General features: G+C 39.7%; 2 protein-coding genes across 2 annotated transcripts; both read left to right on the plus strand.

Annotated features, from left to right (window-relative positions):
- Nucleotides 1-1,595: 1,595 nt before the first annotated feature.
- On the plus strand, nt 1,596-3,003 carry LOC149248205 (arogenate dehydratase/prephenate dehydratase 2, chloroplastic-like). The gene has a single exon (XM_089456018.1). It carries the CDS (start codon nt 1,703-1,705, stop codon nt 2,912-2,914), a length of 1,212 nt encoding a protein of 403 aa, XP_089312144.1. The 5' UTR covers nt 1,596-1,702; the 3' UTR covers nt 2,915-3,003.
- Nucleotides 3,004-10,706: 7,703 nt separating this feature from the next.
- Nucleotides 10,707-12,179, plus strand: LOC149248206 (replication protein A 70 kDa DNA-binding subunit A-like). Its single transcript, XM_089448210.1, has 3 exons — nt 10,707-11,055; nt 11,152-11,675; nt 11,889-12,179. Exons 1-3 carry the CDS (start codon nt 10,707-10,709, stop codon nt 12,177-12,179), a joined length of 1,164 nt encoding a protein of 387 aa, XP_089304336.1.
- The last annotated feature ends 10,914 nt before the right edge of the window (nt 12,180-23,093 follow it).

Consider the following 23,093-nt stretch of genomic DNA (forward strand, 5'->3'; position numbering starts at 1 on the left):
ATGTGCACCCTTGCACAAAGAGAAGTGCTCACCCGAGCCACTTATTCCTCTCTACCAAGTCCTGCACGAATCTGCATACAAACCAAACCTCGGCACTCTTGCCTACACCTCAACCGGCACAAGAATATACCAAATATGCACTTAGATAGTGCGCATGAGATATGCGCATCTCCTATCTCTCCTTACGCAGATTTACCCCTTTCCTTATGCGTAGAAGTGATGATTCAATTCGATGATTTATGAGCCTTCATGCTCCACATGTATATACCAAGGCTACGTGGGTTTACATGGGGTGTGCAGCCCCATGGCCGACCCCACAACCAGTCACGCATGCCCATATGCACCATGTTTACAAGTCGGCTTTCATATGTTTTAATATCGCATATATATATATATATATATATATATATATATATATATATATATATATATATATATATACTCACATCCAACACTTAGTCGCATAAGTGTTCTCCATTTTGTCGCATTTAACGTCGCATTCCGTCACATGCATTTGTCGCACCCGTCGCACATTTCCTCAGTGCGCCCGCCCGCGCGCCCGCTCTCGTGCACGACTCGCCGATGTCCGTCGCGTTCATCTCCCGAAGGCCTTACACTTCGCAACTTCAATCCCAATACATAATTGTACATTAAATTGGAGGGTAAGAAGAATGGCATAACTCAAATTTTATATTTGGTGTCATTTAAATCAAATTGGATGATAAGAAGAATCGCATAACTCAAATTTTATATTGTGGGGTAATTAAAGGTTTTTATTTTTAAATTTTTAGGTTTGAAATTTAGTTAATTTTTTTATATGTAATATGTAAATAGGATAAGGAATTCAATTTACTATTTAATCTGTAGGAGTGCTTTAACAAGATATTTGATTACCATCTATCTAAGATATTTTAAACTATATTTTTAAATATTAAACATATTTAGTATCTTAAATAAATTTTGAGAAAGATGGTGTAGATTCTATAATGTAAAATTATATTTTTTTTAATTAAATTTTCAATAAAATTAAAAAAAACTAAGATCTATTTTTCCCTATATTTTTAGCTTTTTGTTAGTTATTTTTTTGATAATTTTTCCCAAAATTTATTAAATTTTTTTAACATTATCGAATTTTTTTTCATTGATTTCAAAATACAAAATATTGCATAGTTCACATATTTATCTTGGGATTACAATTCACTTCTTTCATATACTTAGGTATGACACTAAACTAATAGACATTGAATCGAATGATCATCTCACACCAATGCAGCCTTACTTCAAAAGTAAGTAAAAACATAGGTGTGAGCGATTACAGCATTCGTGTTGGAGGCATATACTTTACCTAACTAACAACTTGATAAGGGGAGCATGGAATACAATTTTGATACTCTGTGGGGCCAGTCGACTCAGAAAATTTCGGTTGCCGTTTGACCTAATTGCGCTTCCATACGTTTACCGTTTCATCGAACACATTCACACCTCAGACACCACAAAGACGAGTCGAAAATGTCACTCTCCTCACCTACTCCCCCCACACTGAATTGCATTTATACTTTCCTCCCTCACGTTATTCCTCGGCAGAGGTTCTCACATCTCTGCGAATCTCTCCCTAACATCTCTGCTAATCTCTCCCCCGCTACTTGTACTCTATTCCCATAAACAAATACACATTGCCCTGAGAGACCAGTAGATTAATTAGATGGCTCTGGCTTTGAAATGTGTGTTTCTTCCAACAAGCTGGGAGGCGCAGCTCTTCGGCGTCAGGGACAACGCCTTTGCCGCCTCCCGCTCCCGTTCCTGCAGACGCCCGACATTTACTGTAACCAATACGTTGCGAGGTACGGGGAAAGCGAGGCCCATATTCGATACGCTTAAGGTTCCTGGGGTACAACGACCTGCCCACATAGAGACGACGTTGTTAGATCGGCTAGAACGCATTTACAAGGAGAAGGTGTCTGGCAATAGCGATGCGTTGCTCCCCATGGAGCCCCTCTGGACGGGACCTTCATTTGAGGGGAAGCCGGTGAGAGTGGCGTACCAGGGCGTGCACGGTTCTTATTGCCATGAGGCGGCAGTTCGAGCCTTCCAGAGGTGCGATGCCCTCCCCTTCGAAGAGGGAATGGAATCCGCCTTCGAGGCGCTGGAGTCGAACGCCGCCGATAGGGCAGTGGTGCCTGTGGAGAACTCGCTAGACGGAGTGATTGAGAGGAACTGCGATTTGATGTTACGCCATCCCGATCTCCGTGTGGTGGGTGAGATACTGTTGCCCATAAATCATTTTCTGCTGGCAGTGAGAGGCGCGAGGAAGATGTGTTCTTTGAAGAGAGTGATCAGCCATCCGCAGACGCTCGCGCATTGCCAGAGCTGTCTCGCGGCTCTTGGCGTGGAGGTGGAGGCAGTGGATAACGCTGCGAGAGCGGCTCGTTTAGTAGCGGAGAACCGCATAGACGACACGGCCGTCATCGGCAGCGAGATTGCCGGGCGGGAATATCGTCTTCAAGTGGTGGAAAAGGAAATACAGGACGACTCGTCAAATACCACCAGATTTCTGATTCTGGGGAAGCCCAACAAGAAACACAATAACTCCTGGGTACACCTAGGTTCGAAGACAACGGTGGGTTTCTCGTTGAAAAAAGGAACGGCGGATCTGTTCAGGGCGTTGTCAATATTCGCTGCGAGAGACATGAAAGTGACAAAGATCGAAAGCCGCCCTCACCGCGAGAACCCCCTGCGTATGGTGTCGAACGAGTACAGTTCCAATTGTTATTTTGAGTATGTTTTCTTCGTAGATTTGGAGAGTCCCATAGCAGAGGATCATCCAGGCAGCGTGCAGATAGCTCTGGATCAGCTCGGCCAGATTGTCAGTTTTCTGAGGGTGGTGGGAAGCTACTCCACCATTTCCATGGTTTAGTAGCTTTGTTTATTTTATTTTTGTAAAGGATACAAAGATACCTGTGCAGGCTTGTATAGTTGTGAAGTGCAAGATACAATACGTTTTCTTCATTGTAATCGAAATGATAGGTCGATGGCTTGACCTCCATCAGATTTCTTAACAGAAGCGTTGTCATAAATCTGTACAGTCAAATATGTGAAAAACTTCATCGCTGACGTGTTGTATATATCATAATAATTAGGTTGATAGGCTTTCCTTTGAAAGGGACTTTCGTCGTCCCTTTGTTCCTCATGCAGACACGTGGCATCGGATTCCGAATGGCACAACCGAGAGTTTTTCAGTCTCGTGCTGACAGGTGGCGTCAGAATAGAGCGGGACAGTTCTGCGAGGGAGTGGCGTCAAAATAGAGCGGGACAGTTCTGCGAGGGAGTGGCGTCGTGTATTCATGGATATTTATGTTCTGCGAGGGACTGGCGGCGTCGTCTTAACTTCCTGCAGTTATCTTCCGCAGCTTATGCGCTCTTAAGTTCCAGTAGTAACTGTTCTGCGGTTCCTTCTTGCATCAAACTACCGGCAGCGTTCAGAAATAAAAATACAAATTATTGTGGTTCTAACGATTTGCACAGCACCGCCAAGCTTCAACTTCACTGCAGATCTTGCTTTCGTCTGTCTCTGTGTTAAGGTATGTGCTGCATGTTTTGTATTTGTTGAACATTTGAAGATGGTAGAGCAGAATTAGGATATATACATCAATGCAGTAGTTTAATCGGCTGTCAGTTACTATGTAGGCCGAATTCCCTAATAGAGCAGAATTGGGATATATGTGTAGGCTGAATTCCCTTTGATGATAGAGCAGAAATGGGATATATGTATTTCACTGTCTCGGTTGAATTCTCTTCGCTTTTCTGTACTGCTCTGCTTCCATGAATTTACCAGTATGCTATTAAACCTATGTCAACCCTGCATTAGCAACTTATTTTTACCCACTGAGCAAACCACCATCGTTAACAATTTAGTTTTACCCAACGTCCAAACCAGTGCCATTACAAGGAATTACTTTGTTGTCCTGATGCATGCGTACAAGGTAGGACTGTAGTTTCGCGATGCTCTGTAAAGGCCCCAGTAAAGATGCACTTCTTTTGCTGATGAGTCAAATTATGGCTGCATTGCCCCCATCAGCAAAAGACGTGCATCAGCTCATACAAAGCATGTTATCACACTGTAAGGTAAATGATATTCATAAAATATACCCAGATGAGAGTGTTCTCAATTCGCCATAATGGGTGTATTAAGCATAGTTGATCAATTCGCCTCAGCAGTCTTTGCTGAGGTTAAGTGTTCAATTTGAACTACTTGTGCGATTATTGTGTTGGCAAGCTTCAACTTCACTGCAGATCTTGCTTTCGTCTGTCTCTGTGTTAAGGTATGTGCTGCATGTTTTGTATTTGTTGAACATTTGAAAATGGTAGAGCAGAATTAGGATATATACATCAATGCAGTAGTTTAATCGGCTGTCAGTTACTATGTAGGCCGAATTCCCTAATAGAGCAGAATTGGGATATATGTGTAGGCTGAATTCCCTTTGATGATAGAGCAGAATTGGGATATATGTATTTCACTGTCTCGGTTGAATTCTCTTCGCTTTTCTGTACTGCTCTGCTTCCATGAATTTACCAGTATGCTATTAAACCTATGTCAACCCTGCATGAGCAACTTATTTTTACCCACTGAACAAACCACCATCGTTAACAATATAGTTTTACCCAACGTCCAAACCAGTGCCGTTAGAAGGAATTACTTTGTTGTCCTGATGCATGCCTACAAGGTAGGACTGTAGTTTCGCGATGCTCTGGAAAGGCCCCAGTAAAGATGCACTTCTTTTGCTGATGAGTCAAATTATGGCTGCATTGCCCCCATCAGCAAAAGACGTGCATCAGCTCATACAAAGCGTGTTATCACACTGTAAGGTAAATGATATTCATAAAATATACCCAGATGAGAGTGTTCTCAATTCGCCATAATGGGTGTATTAAGCATAGTTGATCAATTCGCCTCAGCAGTCTTTGCTGAGGTTAGTAGGGTTATACAGATTTGTGAGTCTGCCCTGTATCTCTTCATATCTTTCCTGGTAATCTGGAATGTGTTTGAGACAATGAAGGAAAGGTTAGTTCCAGTAGTCAGATAGAGGCCTGATTATAGAGGTTTGATTGATCTAGGAAGGAATCCTTGTATTAATGTTAATACCTTATAGCAAGTTCAATATTAAATCGAGGTATACAGTCTTTGGTGTATGCATATGAATCTATATCAGAGATTTAGTCCCAGGTCGGAGCCGACTTAAGCCAGCGAGCCTGAGACAGCCCTTATCTTATTTAATTATTTAATTAAAAGAAGTTAGGCTCTGGACTATATTCTTTCCAATTTTAAATCAATTAACAGTGTTAACACTCTGTAATTGCATAATACAAATCATGAAACCAGAAATAATATCTATCCTTAATGAAGATTCCATAACCTCCACGTGAATATTAGTTCACGTGGCAAGGAAAGATCCATTATTCTAAGAACAAGAATACCTGGAAACAGAAGAAATTTGTATGCAGGAATTAATAGCCTGTACCAAATTGCACTAATTTAATTAAGAATGGTTTCCAATTATAAATCAAAGGGAAGCCAGGATAGTTCTTTACGAGAGTAACAACATTAAAACAAAATTTCTATTTGTAATGTTAATGATCAGACAATAAAATATGTGTATGGTCGGTGTCTACTAATTGCATTATACAAAGAAAACTACTGAATCAAAAAACTAGCATAAGCAGGTGTTAATATTTACAGATGCAGAAATATGTGAAAACCCTCTAGAGAACCGAAAGTAAATGACTTGGTGGTTGTTGCGTACATTTCCAACCATATAAGTGCAGAATAAATAATGAAAACGATATTGATATAATTCTTGAATCCAGGAACCGAATGAGAACTTTTAAATCCATTCAGTTGAAGAGGGTTTTGACCCCAGCTGTTATATTCATTGTTTAATGGTTGGGTGACAAAATATTAAATAAATTGCCTATAAGTTTGTAGCGCCGTGATCAAAGAATGTTGATACTTATATAGAAGTCACTGTTTAAATGCCGAACTCTGAGATTAGGAATTTCGTGAAAAATAAATAAGCCAAAATGGTTTAGTCTCTAACCCTCATACTCCCATTACAGACAAAAGAAAGTGTTGTATAACGTGGCTGAATTGGTTGAAATCCCCAATTAATGGTTTGATGGCCAATAGGACCTGTGACAAAAGGGGATGGGTTAGCAAGAGAACTTGGAAAACTCACAAAAGAGAGTTGAAAAATTCATTTGCAGCGAACTTGCAAATGTCAGAGGAAATAGGGTTAGTCAATAGTAGATAAAAGGGTAAGATCCATTTTTAGCAATGCATAATAAAGAAAAGGTAATAATTTTACCTATGAAATAGCTGAAGCAAGGCCAAAAAATTTCGTAAACTCTGTGAGGCAAATTATGGAAGGAAGCGTCAGAATCTCTTCCAGAGGAAAAAAAATAATAAGAACTTGTAACCATTATCCAGAGGAAAAAAAATAATAAGAACTTGTAACCAGTAAGTTAATGGTTTGCTGCAAATGGAAGAGGAAATAGGCTTAGTGAATAGTTGATAAAAGGGTAAGATCCATTTTTAGTAATGCATAATAAAGAAAAGGTAATAATTTTACCTGTGACATAGTCGAAGGAAGGCCAAAAACTTTTGTAAACTTTGTGAGGCAAATTATGGAAGGAAGCGCCAGAATCTCTTCAAGAGGAAAAATAATAATAATAACTTGTAACCAGTAAGTTAATTGGGTCAACCTATAGGACTTCTCACCAGTAGCCAAGGCTAATTACTACCATTGCTCGACATAGGCAATAGAGTAGACCCCGCAGAAAAGTACGCTCCTGAGGATACTGGTTGAACTACAATAAGACCCTCGCCATTGGTGAGGAAAGCATATAACCAGTGGTAAACAAAAAATAGACCCCAATATCCTTAACCTGCCTGGATCCTTGCCAAGGGTTTCATTGCGGAACTTCACCTCCAGAAAGCCATGGTTTGAATGGTTGGATGTGGCGCAAGATACTGGAACCCCAGAAGAAGGAATGAATGTTCTTACTATTTCGCTTCATGTATATCTTATATCTCACCTACTCTTTCTTATCATTGTAAGGAAGTTATTTCTTACCATAATTTATACCAATCTCTTGTTTCGCTTCTTGTATCATATTTTGTTATAATTCATTCTTATTAGAAGAGGCACAAGTCGTGATAGGGAGGAAGCTATGCACATGTAATTTGCCAAGGGACTTTCTGGTGCTTAAAAAGTAAATTGCCACATATCTCCGCTGGTCTGTCATGAGCGTATTAGCTGTTAATTTGTTAATGTTTAGTTTCATGGCACTTTTAATGAGAATTATAGAGTAGACAATTTTGCATCAAGTACTCTGCTCTTCTTTGAAGAAACAAATATGTAGCTTCACCCAACCAGCTTTATACATACATACACACACCTAGAACAGGTATAATGATGATGGTTCCCTAGCTAGGATCAACTCCACTGCATTACTGGCATGTACATAATTAACGTTTAGCTCATCATTGCTACCGAATTATACCTAAATTTATTACTAGGTCAACTCATCCCATGCAAATGCCAATATTATCCCTTGTTGGATAAGCCATGTGCAACACCATTGGCGTATCACTGCTACCCATGGAGTTCATGATTGGGTTCAAAATAGGTATATGATGCTAGCCTCCCTAAAGTGAATATGGTAAAGTGTGAACATACAGAGTTTACCTCTGAAATTTGGAAGGCAGGGACTGTAACACCTGCTGTGTCAACCCTATTGTTAAGCACTCACCCCTAAATTCCTCTGTGGTGAACACGTCTCCCACATGAACATCTGCTGGTTTCCAAGGAGAACACAGTCCGTAGTAGGGGCAAGTTCTCATGATCTATCTATTTATTGGGCTGAGGCTCCTCCCTATTTCTCTTCAACATATGTCATTCTACTCTGAATTCTGCATGTGTGGTGAATGAATCCTTCCATTTCTTATATGCTGCATTTTAGACTCATGAAGTATGTGGATGTCCGTTTTTTCAAGTTGTGATACAGAGGAAGTTATGCACATTACATAATGTACTCTTTCTTCTCCTTGTGAGGTATTTTTGTCGCGTCTGTTTATTGTTTTTTATTAGTAGTGATAAAAATTGTCATTGCCCATTGCTAAATCATACAACAGTCTTCTGCTCTTTCTTGTCTCTGTTGTTCCATTGTTCCAATGATGTGCACTTTTTTTTATCATTATAACGAATTTATATCTTACTATTTCGCTTCATGTATATCTTATATCTCACCTACTCTTTCTTATCATTGTAAGGAAGTTATTTCTTACCATAATTTATACCAATCTCTTGTTCCGCTTCTTGTATCATATTTTGTTATAATTCATTCTTATTAGAAGAGGCACAAGTCGTGATAGGGAGGAAGCTATGCACATGTAATTTGCCAAGGGACTTTCTGGTGCTTAGTAGGGTTATACAGATTTGTGAGTCTGCCCTGTATCTCTTCAGCCACTGATACCAAGTTGCCGCTATTTAATGCCTTTGCTATCTTCATTTTCTGACCTGTATTTAGTGGTTCGCCATAAAATTGTTATCCCCCTCCAAAACCCTCTTGAACTATTTGCTAGAAAAGCTAAATCTCATCCAATTTTGGCGAATGAATCCTTCCATTTCTTATATGCTGCATTTTAGACTCATGAAGTATGTGGATGTCCGTTTTTTCAAGTTGTGATACAGAGGAAGTTATGCACATTACATAATGTACTCTTTCTTCTCCTTGTGAGGGATTTTTGTCGCGTCTGTTTATTGTTTTTTATTAGAAGTGATAAAAATTGTCATTGCCCATTGCTAAATCATAGAACAGTCTTCTGCTCTTTCTTCTCTCTGTTGTTCCATTGTTCCAATGATGTGCACTTTTTTTTATCATTATAACGAATTTATATCTTACTATTTCGCTTCATGTATATCTTATATCTCACCTACTCTTTCTTATCATTGTAAGGAAGTTATTTCTTACCATAATTTATACCAATCTCTTGTTTCGCTTCTCGTATCATATTTTTTTATAATTCATTCTTATTAGAAGAGGCACAAGTCATGATAGGGAGGAAGCTATGCACATGTAATTTGCCAAGGGACTTTCTGGTGCTTAAAAATTAAATTGCCACATATCTCCGCTGGTCTGTCATGAGCATATTAGTTGTTAATTTGTTAATTTTTAGTTTCATGGCACTTTTAATGAGAATTATAGAGTAGACAATTTTGCATCAAGTACTCTGCTCTTCTTTGAAGAAACAAATATGTAGCTTCACCCAACCAGCTTTATACATACATACACACACCTAGAACAGGTATAATGATGATGGTTCCCTAGCTAGGATCAACTCCACTGCATTACTGGCATGTACATAATTAACGTTTAACTCATCATTGCTACCGAATTATACCTATATTTATTACTAGGTCAACTCATCCCATGCAAATTCCAATATTATCCCTTGTTGGGTAAGCCATGTGCAACACCATTGGCGTATCACTGCTACCCATGGAGTTCATGATTGGGTTCAAAATAGGTATATGATGCCAGCCTCCCTAAAGTGAATATGGTAAAGTGTGAACATACAGAGTTTACCTCTGAAATTTGGAAGGCAGGGACTGTAACACCTGCTGTGTCAGCCCTATTGTTAAGCACTCACCCCTAAATTCCTCTGTGGTGAACACGTCTCCCACATGAACATCTGCTGGTTTCCAAGGAGAACACAGTCTGTAGTAGGGGCAAGTTCTCATGATCTATCTATTTATTGGGCTGAGGCTCCTCCCTATTTCTCTTCAACATATGTCATTCTACTCTGAATTCTGCATGTGTGGTGCGTAAGAAACTGACATACTAAGAAACTGTCATTCAAAGCCCTTCCTTTCAGGTCATGCAATTACATGGGTTGGTAAGGCTAAAATTATATTGAAACTGCCCACATTCTTTCCCCTTTCACATCATACTCCATTTCCCTCTTTTTAACTTTGTAGAAAAAGTTAAAACATACTCCATTTTGTTAACGTGGATTACCTTGGGTGGTTAATATGAGAGGTTATTCTCCTCCCCGTGTAGGTTGTGCCCTTATTATTGTTTCACCATCAACAATTAGCCTTCTTAGATTAGATTCCGCATTCATGTCACATCTTCTTTGACTAGAATTCTGTATTGTGGTGAAATTGATGAATTGCAGGTACTCCTATCACGGGAAAAAGAAACCTCTTGTTCTATTATGGAGACAACCTTGACACCGAATGCCATTCCTCTATTGCTGAATGGTTGCACCGAGATTCAACCACTACTTCAGATAATCGATGTAGGTTCCGTTACCTCATTGAAAACAACATCCTCGCACTTCCACATTACTCTATCTGATGGAGCACATCAACATAAGACTTTGCTACCATCCGCATATGGCCCACAAGTTGTCTCTGGAGACATCCAAATTGGCTCAATAATTCTGCTCAAAAAAGAAGCTTGCACAGTGCTCCAAAACTCCTCGTAAGGCCCACCATTTGAAATCACCCTCTTTTACTTTTTCCCGCCTAGCCGTTTTTTGCATCAAAAGAAGGAAAACGGAATCTTTATTAATTCATTTCTTACTTGTTTACATAAGGTCCATCCGAGTCGTTGAGCTTGAAGTTGTGAAGCGCTCAGCAGCGTTGATGAAGGACACATCGACGCTGCAGCATGCACAGGCGGGTTCAGCCCAATTTAGCTCTTCGTCAGCTGAAGATACCTTGCCCTCTGTAGTTACTCCACCAACTACGGCAACAACTACAACAATTCCATTCACGGCACTCAACCCTTACCGAAAGTATTGGTCTATCCAAGGTAGAGCATCTGCGAAGACATCATTGAAGGCATACAACAATGTGCGAGGCTCAGGAAAAGTTTTCGGATTTGACCTTATCAACCGTGATAAGGAAGAGATCCACCTTTCTGCATTTGCTGAACTGGCCGAATCTCTTTACAATCTAATTCAGGTTGGGCAACTATACATTGTATCAAATGGCACAGTGAGAGAAGCAAATCCAAACTACAACCACCTCAAGAACAAATGGGAGATTTACTTGTCTGCTGCTTCCACTATCAATCCATGTCCTACAGATGATCCAACGTTTCCCTACCAGAGCTTTCACTTCAAGAATATTGCTGAAGTAAAAAATGCAACTCCAAATACAAATGTGGATGTCATTGGTGTTGTTACTTCCACGTCACTTGCATCAACAATTCGACGAAAAGATGGAAGTGAGACATTAAGGAAAACACTCATACTAAAGGATAGGTCGGGTTTTAGCATTGATGTAACATTATGGGGAGACCATTGTGACTATATCGGACAGCATCTTTCTGAATTCTACTCTTTCGACAACCCACCAATTCTTGCAATCAAAGGAGGCTGCGTGTCTGAATTTAATGGCACCACAATAGGGACGATACCAACGAGCACTCTCACAATAAATCCACAGGTTGAAGAAACTCAGCAATTACATGCATGGTTCCGTGAAACCGGCTATAGCTCTTCTTCTCCATCTTTGAGTAGAAACTATGGTGTTGCTTCGAAACGTGCCCTGCCACGAAAGACATTTCATGAAATTGTTGGCATGCAGCCCTCTGATAAAGCAATCTGGGTTTTAGTTCGAGCAACAATTACTGCTCTTCATATGGATGACTTCTACTTTCTAGCATGTCCACTAGATTTCAATGGAAAACAATGCATGAAGAAGGTTGTGGAGCATTCTAACAATCTTTGGCATTGTACAAAATGTAACGGTGACTTCCCTGAATGTGACTACCGTTACAAACTTAAAATTGAGCTACATGACCACACCGGGAATCTACAGAATGTCACAATTTTCAATGATGCAGGGAACGAGCTCATGGGCATCACGTCAAAAGACCTGTTCCTACTTTCTATCGAACCAACTGATCTACAGGAAATTTGTGGCTGGATTTCAGGGCACCGCTTCCAGCTAACACTTTCCATTAAAACAGATTACTTCAACGGTGTTCAACGCTTGCAACCAATACTGATCAATTCAGAGGAAATTCAATATGCCTCTACATGCAAGGAAGCGCTCACTGACATTCAAGCGCTGTCTGCTTCAAAACGACCTATTGTTCGCCGCCTTTGAACTTTTTCTTAGGGCTTCATCTACCACGCCTGTTTGTACATAAACAAACATTTCCACACAACTAATTGTCTCATCTTTGTAAATTACAAACCCATGTTATTATGATGAAACCTGTAGTTTTCAGTGCAAATACTCTCTTCTGGTCATTCCAACATATGTATGTTTGCCATTTACATTTTACGTAATATAAATATCAACATTTGTAAAGAGTCACTACATATGTTTCTCGTTCGTTGTCTACATGCTACACATTGATCCCTTGCTTGCTAAGCTATTCATTTTATCGCTCAAACATGTCAAACAAAAATTTTTTGAAGAAAAGGGAACGAAATATTTTTAATCTTGTTTCTCTCCTCTCAATGATAGATACTGAAATAACATATGATTTTCATAGCATTCCTAATTGCATGTTTTCCCTTCTACCTAATCTACCTATCTTCACCGATGTTGAAATAAAAAAAATTTAAATCTATGTTCAAAATATAATGTTCCACCCCGAATGCGGGTGTTCGCACGGCAGAGGAACGGAGGCCACATGGCCTGCATGTGCTGCCTCGCGGTGATTTAAGGAGGGAAGATCAGAACGCCGCCGAGGCATTAAGTACTGAGGCTTTAACTCAGGGCTGTTAATGAATTCGAAGGAGAATTGGAACGGCTGCAGAGCGCATTTATGGCGCCCAAGCTCCAAGAGAATGTCGAGACGGATAAATTCAAGTTGGGCATGGGGACGAACCATTCTCAGGGTGAGAGGCTCGCTGCGCAGGTTGGTTTTAGCAATTGTTTTCTTTTGTCAGTTGCTGTGGTTGCTACAGGCGCCGCGGCTGAAGATTCTCCCTCGCCTGTCCTCCCTAGTGATAGAGCTGTGGGTTACCCTGTGTTACTGCCAAGAGGAACAGAGAGAATTCTTCGTTGTGTTGGGAGAAGATTCGAGGAGGGGCCTCCAGTCATTGAAGCTCTACTCTTCGCTGCCAAAATGGTCAAGCTCAGAGAAAGAATGCCATGTAGACGTGGCTCAGGGCGAGGGAGCTCCTCACGCCATCCAGCAGTGGATTCCCACCACCATTGTTGTTGCTGCTACTGTCACCGAAGGGCTGGGGTTGCCCACATGCAGGCCTCCCAATTCATGGACGCGGGTAGCCCCAATTCAAATCCACCTTCCCTTCCAGCATTCGGCACTGCTGTTTTCACTCTTGGGAGCATCAGTGCGCACCTCTCCGTCCTATTTGTTAAGGAATCCAAGGATTATGAAGATGGTGAGGGTAGCCAAGCACCGTTATACGCTGAACCTCTGGCATCTGAGGAGGAACGAGAGGGAGCAGGCTCTTGCCCAGAACCAGAAGACGAAAGCGTCCTCCTCCAAAAACACTGCAGAGGAAGCAAGGGAAGACGTCACTGAGGAATATGGATGGGTGCCAATCATTGAGGAGAAGCCCGAGGATTAGAATTCAGTGGCAGGCTGCGTCGATCATCTTTTTGCTCAGGTTTTGGTCTAGTCTTCTGTCTAGTTCGCGCTCTGTGTCTGGTTATGGGTTAAGGCAAATGTTTAAGTTTGAGTCTTTAAAAGTTTATGTCCAGGTCTCCATATGCTCTGTTTCAGTAAATGGGTCGCCCCTGCGAGGGCAGTTTTTGATTAAAAGCCCCTGCGAGGGTGTTTATGGGCTGGAATGAAAATCATAATGTGTTTTGATGTACTGGGTGCAATTCCGGAGGGAAACGCTGCCCCTGTAAGGGCTATATGGGAGTTGCAAAGAGCCAACCCACAGAGCCACAGTTGGCCTTGGGTAACTTGCTTTTTTGACTGTAATGTTCACTTGTACATAATATAATACAATAGCATAGTTTCACTGAGAAAAAAAAAATATATATATAATGTTCCAATTTCACAATGGATGTGCACCCAATAAAATGAGATACCAAACATGCACTACTTGTTTATGAAAACTAACAACTATTACTTGTACTTGTTTAGATATGCCACCAAACAATCAAAATGCGGCCAGAAACAAGCGGCGGCGTATTCTTTATGCACAACAAAAGGATCGAATAAATGCACGACGTCGACTACTTTATGAACAGCACAACAACCCTACTACTTCCTCTACATCCCTTCCCACCTCAAATGCTCTCCCACCTATACAAAGCAACCCATCACACGTTCATCATATCCAATATAACCCTCCCCTTAACGAAGAACACCGTCGCTTTCGAGAAAGGATTGATGGACTTTCTACCTTGCATGTTTGCACAACATGCAAGGAAGCATACCCAGGAATGAAAACAAAGCTCTTCCACAGTAGACTCTCTTGTTTTCGTTGTGCATCATCTAAATCTACCAATCGTTTTTCTGAACTAAACAACATGGACCCTGGAGAACAACCCTGTGTCCTTCACCAATTAACCCAAGTTGAAGAAATGCTCATCGCACGTGTCAACCCCATTCTACAAGTCACTCATTCCCGTGGTGGTCAATATAAATATAGTGGCCATACAATTAGCTTCCCTCAAGATATCACCAATATTGCCAAATACTTACCCCGGATGCTCTCTGACTTAGACATCCTCATTGTGAAAAGGAAAAATCCATCTGAAAAGGCTTACGAATTCTAAGTTTGCAAATCACGTGTCCTTGCAGCCCTTGAATACAAAATAAAATATGACCCTTACTACCGTGATGTTCAATTGAATTCATCTGCAATTTCTACGCTGCCAGATCTCCCTACAGACATTTCTTCTCTTCTCCACAGTGTAACCACCTCCTCTTTTGAACCCCACCAAACCACTACTGATTCCACTTATAATCCTGATGATGTCATGCAATCTCCATTAGAAATCCAACCCTATTCTTTCGTTCCAGTCCTACCAAATTCATGTACTGAGCGTGACCACATTTGTAACTATTTGCACTCGACCCATTCAAGTTCAACAAGCTCTATCGATTGGCCTCCAATATCTCCAACCGCTATAAATGAATACAACACCATCGGCCTCCTTGCCATGGCATTCCCCACACTCTTCCCTACAGGCATCGCAATGATCGTGCAACCAAGACTTACAAAAGTTGAAATGCATGAATATGCTTTGCACTTGCTTCACTACCATGATAACCGCTTTGGCCAACACCCAAGATTCCACTACTATCTTTATAACATTCTAATGTGCCACCATAGCCAAGCAACAGCCAGTGTTTTCGTGAAGAAGTACATTGAGAACAACTTGCCAACAACGGTATCAGACCTACGCCAGTGTCTTCATGACTCTCCGGATTCAAGATTGCCAGAGCAAATAATGAGGTTTGGGTCAGCTCTACGAGGAACACGGTCTTTCTGGAACAAAAGCCGATCTGATTTGACTGACATGATCACGCAAATAGGAAGCCCAACATTCTTCTTCACTCTCAGTGTAGCTGATACTAAATGGCATGACTTGCACACGATCATGCCCACCAGTGTTCCTTCCACTTCAGTCAACCCCTTCCAATGGAAAATCCAAAACATAATTAAAAACCCACATCTAACAACCCAATATATGCATTGTAGATTTACAAATTTCCTTGAAGAAATCCTTCAAAAAGGCCTCCATGCAACCGATTACTGGTGCAGGTATTATTTAATATCCATATCCCTCTACATTAATTTTATACACTGCATATACATGTATTAACTAAATGTACCCTTCATGTTATATTCAGATACGAATGGCAACATAGAGGATCCGCACACATTCATGGCTTCCTCTGGCTACAAAATGCACCAAACATGGACACACTTGATTGGGACAATGCATTAGAAGTTGCTAATGCACAGAAATATTTTGACCACTACGTAACTGCTTGGAATCCACGTCAGGCAGAACACCGAACTATTCCGCTTCACCAGTCAACAATTCATAACCCGTGTCTCCTTGACACAGCAGCAATATTCGCATCCAATCAATTTGAAGACTACACAGAGCTTGTCAATTGCATTCAACGTCATACAAAGTGTCATGAATCTTCCTATCTTCGTAAGAAAGACAATGTGCTTAGCTGCTGATATGGAGTACCGTGGGAATTGAAGTCCACTTCTTCACTTTTCATTGATGATAAAGGTCATAAAACCTATGTCCCTGCTCGCAATGATGAAAGATTGAATATTCACAACGCCAATCTACTCTCTATTTGGAGAGCAAATGTTGATTGCCAACCAGTCCTTTCTCGCCATGCTGTATTGAAATATATTTCAAAGTATGCAACAAAAGCGGAGACAAGATCCGAGAGCTACCGTCAAATGCTATTGCGACTATCACAAAGTGACCTTCCAGAAGCACCTACTAGTGGTGTCATCTAGAAACTCCTTACAGAAACCATTGCAGATAGAGACATTGGTGCACAAGAAATATGCCATATGTTACAAAAGCTACCTCTCTCTCTTTGCAGTCGTACATTCCATTCTTTAAATGTCAACAGGGCTGTTTTCAAACGTGTTTCGCAAGATACTGAAAATCCTGGTTCGACACCAAACTTTATCGTTGCATATATGAACAGGCCTGCCTCACTAGAACCACTGCCCCTCCTTGAAGTTGCTCGCTCGTGGTCATATTCTGCCCAGCGGAGAAGAAACCACTGGAAATACATATTCCCCCCATTGATTGTACATGTCTTGCCCCATTACAATGTCATTCCTTCCTCTACTAATCCTTCTTATGCCACCTTCTGTTGGAGTGAATTACTCTTGTATTTCCCCTTCCGAACACTCCCTGATGATATCGGTTCAACTGATGCAGAAATTATTGCACACTGGGAACAAAAAAAGGGTGCATATACACCATGGCATGTCCATCGCGAACCCGAAAACCCACAAAGCCCACCTACTGAAGATCAACCTACCCCACACACCCCCCCTGATTCCATGCAGATGAATGAATGGAAAATCCTCTCTCAACTACACCCAGGTTACAATATTGCAATTGATGACCTCGACATGATTGGCTACCGCGACTTCGATGTCAACCACAATTGGTCACAAAATATTGTCCCTCCCCCCTTGCAAGAAACTGCCATCAATTTCATTGAATTCAACCGCTCACCCATTCAAAACCAACATCATTCATTTTCCAACCTTCCCCATGAGCATACATTATCCCCTACCCAAAGCATAGCTTTCACCGCTATTTTTTCACACTTCAAAACCCCTTCGCCAAAATCCCCACGGAAGATCATCGTACAAGGAACAGCTGGCACAGGAAAATCCCATTTGATTAAATGCCTTCACCAAGCATTTGTGGAAAACTCGCCATCCAACAAAAACCCTTTATTATTACTTGCACCAACCAGCATTGCAGCTTTCAACATAAATGCCCTCACAATTCACTCTGCCCTTCATATCCCTATCCAGACAATGCATCCTCTCGAAGGCCAGCCGCTCCTACACCTGCAAGAGAAACTCCGTCATGTATAATACATCCTCATTGACGAAATGAGCTTCATTGGTCCAAAAATGCTTTCTCGCATTGACGATCGTCTAAGAGAGGCATTCCCTCTTCATCGGAATACACCATTTGGTAATCGCTCAATTATCCTTGTCGGAGATTTAGGCCAATTACCACCTGTAAAAGACATTCCTTTATATGCTGGGACATCGCGTGGCACTGCGCTTTGGCGCAGCTTCGACATATTCATAACACTTTCAACCGTTTTCCATCAACAAGGAGCTAGCTCGTCCCAGGTTGCTTTCCGGCAAATACTTGCAAATCTTAGGAATGGAATATCTACACTTGAAGATTGGCAACATCTAATGTCAAGAACAAGTTCATCTCTTACACATGAAGAGAAATGCACATTCGACGAGTCCATGCACCTATTCGCAACAAACAACGCAGTTGTTTTGCATAATAAGAAAATGCTCAAACAATTGAACATCCCAGTAGCACTTTGCTCTGCGGAACAACAAAGACAGAAAACTCCTACTACAACAGAAGATGAGCACCTACCTGCAAAGGTGCTCTTATGCAGTGAACAAAAAGTTATGCTCACCAGCAACTTATGGGTACATGCAGGCCTTGTCAATGGCGCGCTTGGGAAGGTCATCTCAATATTTTATTCAATTGACTCAAAGCCCCCAGCATTACCATCCTTTGTGGTTGTTGACTTTCAACAATACAGAGGAACACCGTGGGACATTTCACACCCAACATATGTACCCATTCCTCCCATCACAAGGGGTGCACGCCGTCAGATACCACTTCAAATGGCATGGGCTTTAATGATACACAAGTCACAAGGAATGACATTAGACAAAGCAACAGTGGACATCGGCACCAGAGAATGCCAAGGGCTAACATTCACTGCAATTTCAAGAGTGCGGTCACTAGCAGACATACACATCAATCCAGCATTCCCATTCTCCAGCATTGTACAAATGCACAAGAATCCATATCTCAAGCGTAGACAGCAAGAGGAATCATTCCTTGCATCAAAATCCATCCAGGATAATACACTTTAGCCAATCATACAACCTGTCTTCCAGAATTACCCACATGGTAAACACCACTCACTACATAACGAAGTTTCACATAGATTTCTTGCTATTACATTTAATTTCATATGATTTTATACTCATTTGGAATCGTTTAATTTATTTCGAATATTCAAACAAAATCGTCAAACATATTCATTGTCACTTACAGTGTTTCCTTTTTGGATGGCAACAGGTATGAATACATGCTACCTACGACGGTTGTACGAGTGTTGCGAAGAAATCCAGCAACAAGAACTTACATTACAAGATATGCAGACAAGGATCCTGCCACAACAATCCATGCCACTTTACCGTTTGCGCCCAACAATTACGTTGTTAAAGAATATAAGGAAACTACTTAAGATTACAATTCACATCCATGAAAGGGATGCACACCGGCAGATGCGACATCAACTGCAGGAACAGCTCGCACAACATGGCACCACAATAAACACTAACTGGTGTTGCCGATGCCATGGCCCATCATGCATATATGATTAGCGGCTCATTCTCATTTACATCTCTACATAATAGAATACTTTTCTTGTACATATGTTTAGAAGCCAACGAATACTTTCATTGTATATATCTTTACTTATATCTGGCATGTTTAGTTATATCTTAATAGAATTGTTCTCTGTTGTATGAACAAAGAGTATTCAAGTACGTGGTCCACTGCTCTTTGTTTCGGGTTTTATGATTCAACCAACAACTTTTTTTATAAAGAAACACGTTTCCATTACCGATCCCATGTTGACTGTTATGGGCTATCTATAAAGTTCCTGCTATTGGCAGAAAAACAACTGTTTTAGAAAGCCCATAAAGCTTCTTCATTCATCTCCTGGAAATACAATATGGAAATACAATATGTTCTTCTAACTGTATAGTTGATTTTATTTATCTTCCGTTGGTTTCCATAACACAAAGGACTTACTGATCCAGATGAAGCAACAGCTTTTTGAGTTGTCTCTGTTTTAGTGAGTCATTTGATTTGGTCATGGGTCCTGATTATTAGACTACCTGTACATATGTTTTGTTCATTTATACTCTCAACTACTTGTACATACCTGCGGGATATCTCTCTGGACCATGCGATTATTATGGGGATCTGCTCTTCATTAAAGAGCTCCTAACTATTCTTCCTGCAATTTGTAATGACATTCATTTAATGGAAACCATTATTTTGATTAAGAGATCTTTGATCATTGAGATGAAATGCTGCCGTTTCATTACATAATGCAAAATTTCTACATATTTGATTCTTGAGACATAATGAAATCATTTCATTCCATAATGAATTTTTCTATTGTATATCATCCTGAACAAGGCATTATTCTTGGCTGTAACTATAGGCAATCCCTGCCTGTACTTGCAGGATTCAAATGTTGTTAAGTTTTACCGTTAATGTTAATTTTATATGTTTCATCTGGGACTGAGATATATTCAATCAATTAGTTTTGAGTATTTGCTTTCTAGATTGTTACCGTGACAAATCTAGGGTAATCCCTGACAAATTATGCTTGGGGCTATAATTGTGGAGCCATTGAGTGCAGAATTGATGCGTAGATCCTGTAGCAAGAGAGATCTGAACTGTGCAGGGTGATTGAAGTAGGCAAAGTGTCTAGGTTACAGATGTAGCGGCGAAGAGTGGCCAACAATGGGGTGGCACTAAAACTACTTATGTGATAGATACGGAAGAAGAAACTCATCACAATTTCAAAAGTATTCATATTTGCCATTTAAAATGTAAATTCTTCTGATTCCTTTTTCAAGAAAACAGTGGGAATTTATAGATTGTGTTTCTTTGTTTACATTAATGATAAAAGATCCAGACGAAATTCCCTGAAGGCTTGTTCTTTTTCAGGGTTTGAGTGAAAAATGTCGCTGCGTATGTATCCTACTTATGGAAAAGGGTATAAACAGTTTTGGGGCAGCAAAGATTGCTCCAGAGAAAATTCCAAGAAACTGAAATCATTTTAATTGAATTTGAAATTGTGGAGTGTAGAAGGAAAAATATCTGGAGACACAGATTATGTGAGGAAGCAAACACAAAGATGGTCTAAAACTATTGTTAGAATTGGATATCAAAGAAACCTGTTAACCTATTGCGAATGAGTGATGCATAAGCAGTGTTATGTGGGGGCAATTGGTGTGTGACCAATGTTCTGTGTGAACTGGCGATCATTGAGAGTTGTTATCTGGAGACACAGATTAAAGTATAACTGAAAATTTTGGTTGAGACTATTTCTATTTTTGGAAAGCCAAATTGTAAAATGCCCTTTAAAGGAAGGGTGTGTAGGGATTGCAGAAATTTCCGGAATCAAATTCTTGATGTAAATTTTTAAAAATTCACCTTATATTAAAGGTTTCTAATTTTTTGAGAGCGCTCTTTCTTCTTTTTAAACCCCTTAAAGGTGGGGTGGGGATGTAAGATATATATTTTATTTGTAGAAATTCAGACAAGTAAATAGAGCATTTAAAATATTTGCACTGTTTTGCCTCTTAAAATGCTTGAAAATGAAAGTTTGAATTGTATCTTGGACAGAGCATAGATTAATAAGTGCTAAAAGCTTGCTTTGAGGGCCAGAGAAATACATATTGTTTTGAATGGTGGGTTTGCCAAAATGGAATCTAAAACCACTATATTTGAGGACTTAAGTATGTAAAACAAAATACTTTGAAAAATACAATACATGAATTTAAAATCGGTTTCAAAATTTTAATAATGTTAATGTTTTAGTTCTACTGTCAACCAGTAATGTAAGTGATTTGTTTTAACATTTGCAAATCACAAATTTCTCCACTTTTCATTTACCATGTACAACGTTGTAATTTACTTTTTATTTAGAAAAAAACCGTGCTGCCAATAATCTATTGAACCTATTGAGCTTTAAGTATGAACGCGTTCTACACTTACTATATTAATATAAATGGTTTGGTTTTGGTTTTGTTCTTCTAATATCAAATGCACTGGTACAGGATGGTCAACGTGGTTATTGCCTTCGTCACTACTTACCTTTATATATGCTTGACTATCTATAGAACTTTCTTCCTTTCACTAATCCTATCGGCCTCTCTTTATACCTTTTGAGACAATTGCTAGTTATATATATTAAGCATGTAGTCAAAAGCTGAAAATGGGATTCTTATTACAGGTGCACCTAGTTTTGGTTTTGGTCAAAATGGGGTTGCGGTTACAAGTGCCCATAGATCCCGTTTGCTTGGGCGCGGTCGTTGTAATTTCAGTGCACGTTGCGTAAAGTGGGTGGAGTACCAAAAAACATCTAAAACTATTTGTTTCATGGTAAAGTTATATTGGAAAAAATTGGTAGAATCTGAGAATTAATTTGGTCAAAGTTTTCTCGAAAGATATGGGGAGCTTGAGAGTATTTAAAAATATCTGAAGTAAATCCAAAATCTTTACAAACGGTGAAATGGTTTGAATCTATTTTATTAATAGACATCTTGCTTTTCAAAATTCGCATGCGAATTAGCAACTTCCACAAGTTTCGGCGGTTAGTCCCATCACACAAATTTTGGCGGTTAACCTTATTACACAAATTTGCAAACCAATATTACTTAATTAGTAGCATGAATTCAGCGACTACAACAACATTTAATTTAATTTAAAATTTTGCTTCAACTAATAAAATCAAATACTATCATATAGATCAGATCTACAAAACATAAGATAAATATTTATATACAATATAAATAAGTAAATTTGGAAAAATAAATGTTCAGAGACAAAACAATCGGTCCAAGAATAACAACCTCCCTTGTCATGGTGTATTAGGGAGAAAACACGTTAGCTAGCTTACATAGTTTAAACGACGAAAACAATTTTATTAAAACTTTAAAATATGTTGCTTGGTGTCATTTATAGTTAATGGCATCCACAAACATTTAAAAATCAATGTGATGTACGAGTTAAAAAGAGGATGACTGTAACCCCCAGTTACTATAAATACTTGTTATTTACTATTATTTATTTTATTTACTATTATTTATTTTTAGTCTATGAGATTAGGATCAGAGAAAAATCTTAGTGAAACTCTAAATGTTAAAAGGTTTATTTTTATTATTTTGTTTAATAGAAAAATTGTGATAAGTATTGGAAATTTAGGGATGAATTTTCAATTTCTAGATAATTAGAAATAATTATCTTTTTCATTATCTAGAGATTAAAACATTTTAGTGGGAAAACAAGGGGGTTGGGTAAAGTAAGAGAAAAAAAGTTGAAGACACTTTGAGAGAGAAGAAGGAACCTAAACAAGACACTGGGAAGGTGAGGCAGGACATTGCCTAGAGAGTATTTCTTGAGTTGGACTTGAACCAGTGGAAAACTCCAAGACGGACATAGTTTTGTAAGTTTTGGGCTGGAATGAGGGGTCCTAATGCTTGTGAACTAACCTTGATA

Source organism: Pinus tabuliformis, chromosome 7 (genome assembly GCF_031772625.1).
Source record: "Pinus tabuliformis cultivar Carrire ecotype Pingquan chromosome 7, CPIR1, whole genome shotgun sequence".
In the NCBI taxonomy this organism is placed as follows: domain Eukaryota; kingdom Viridiplantae; phylum Streptophyta; class Pinopsida; order Pinales; family Pinaceae; genus Pinus; species Pinus tabuliformis.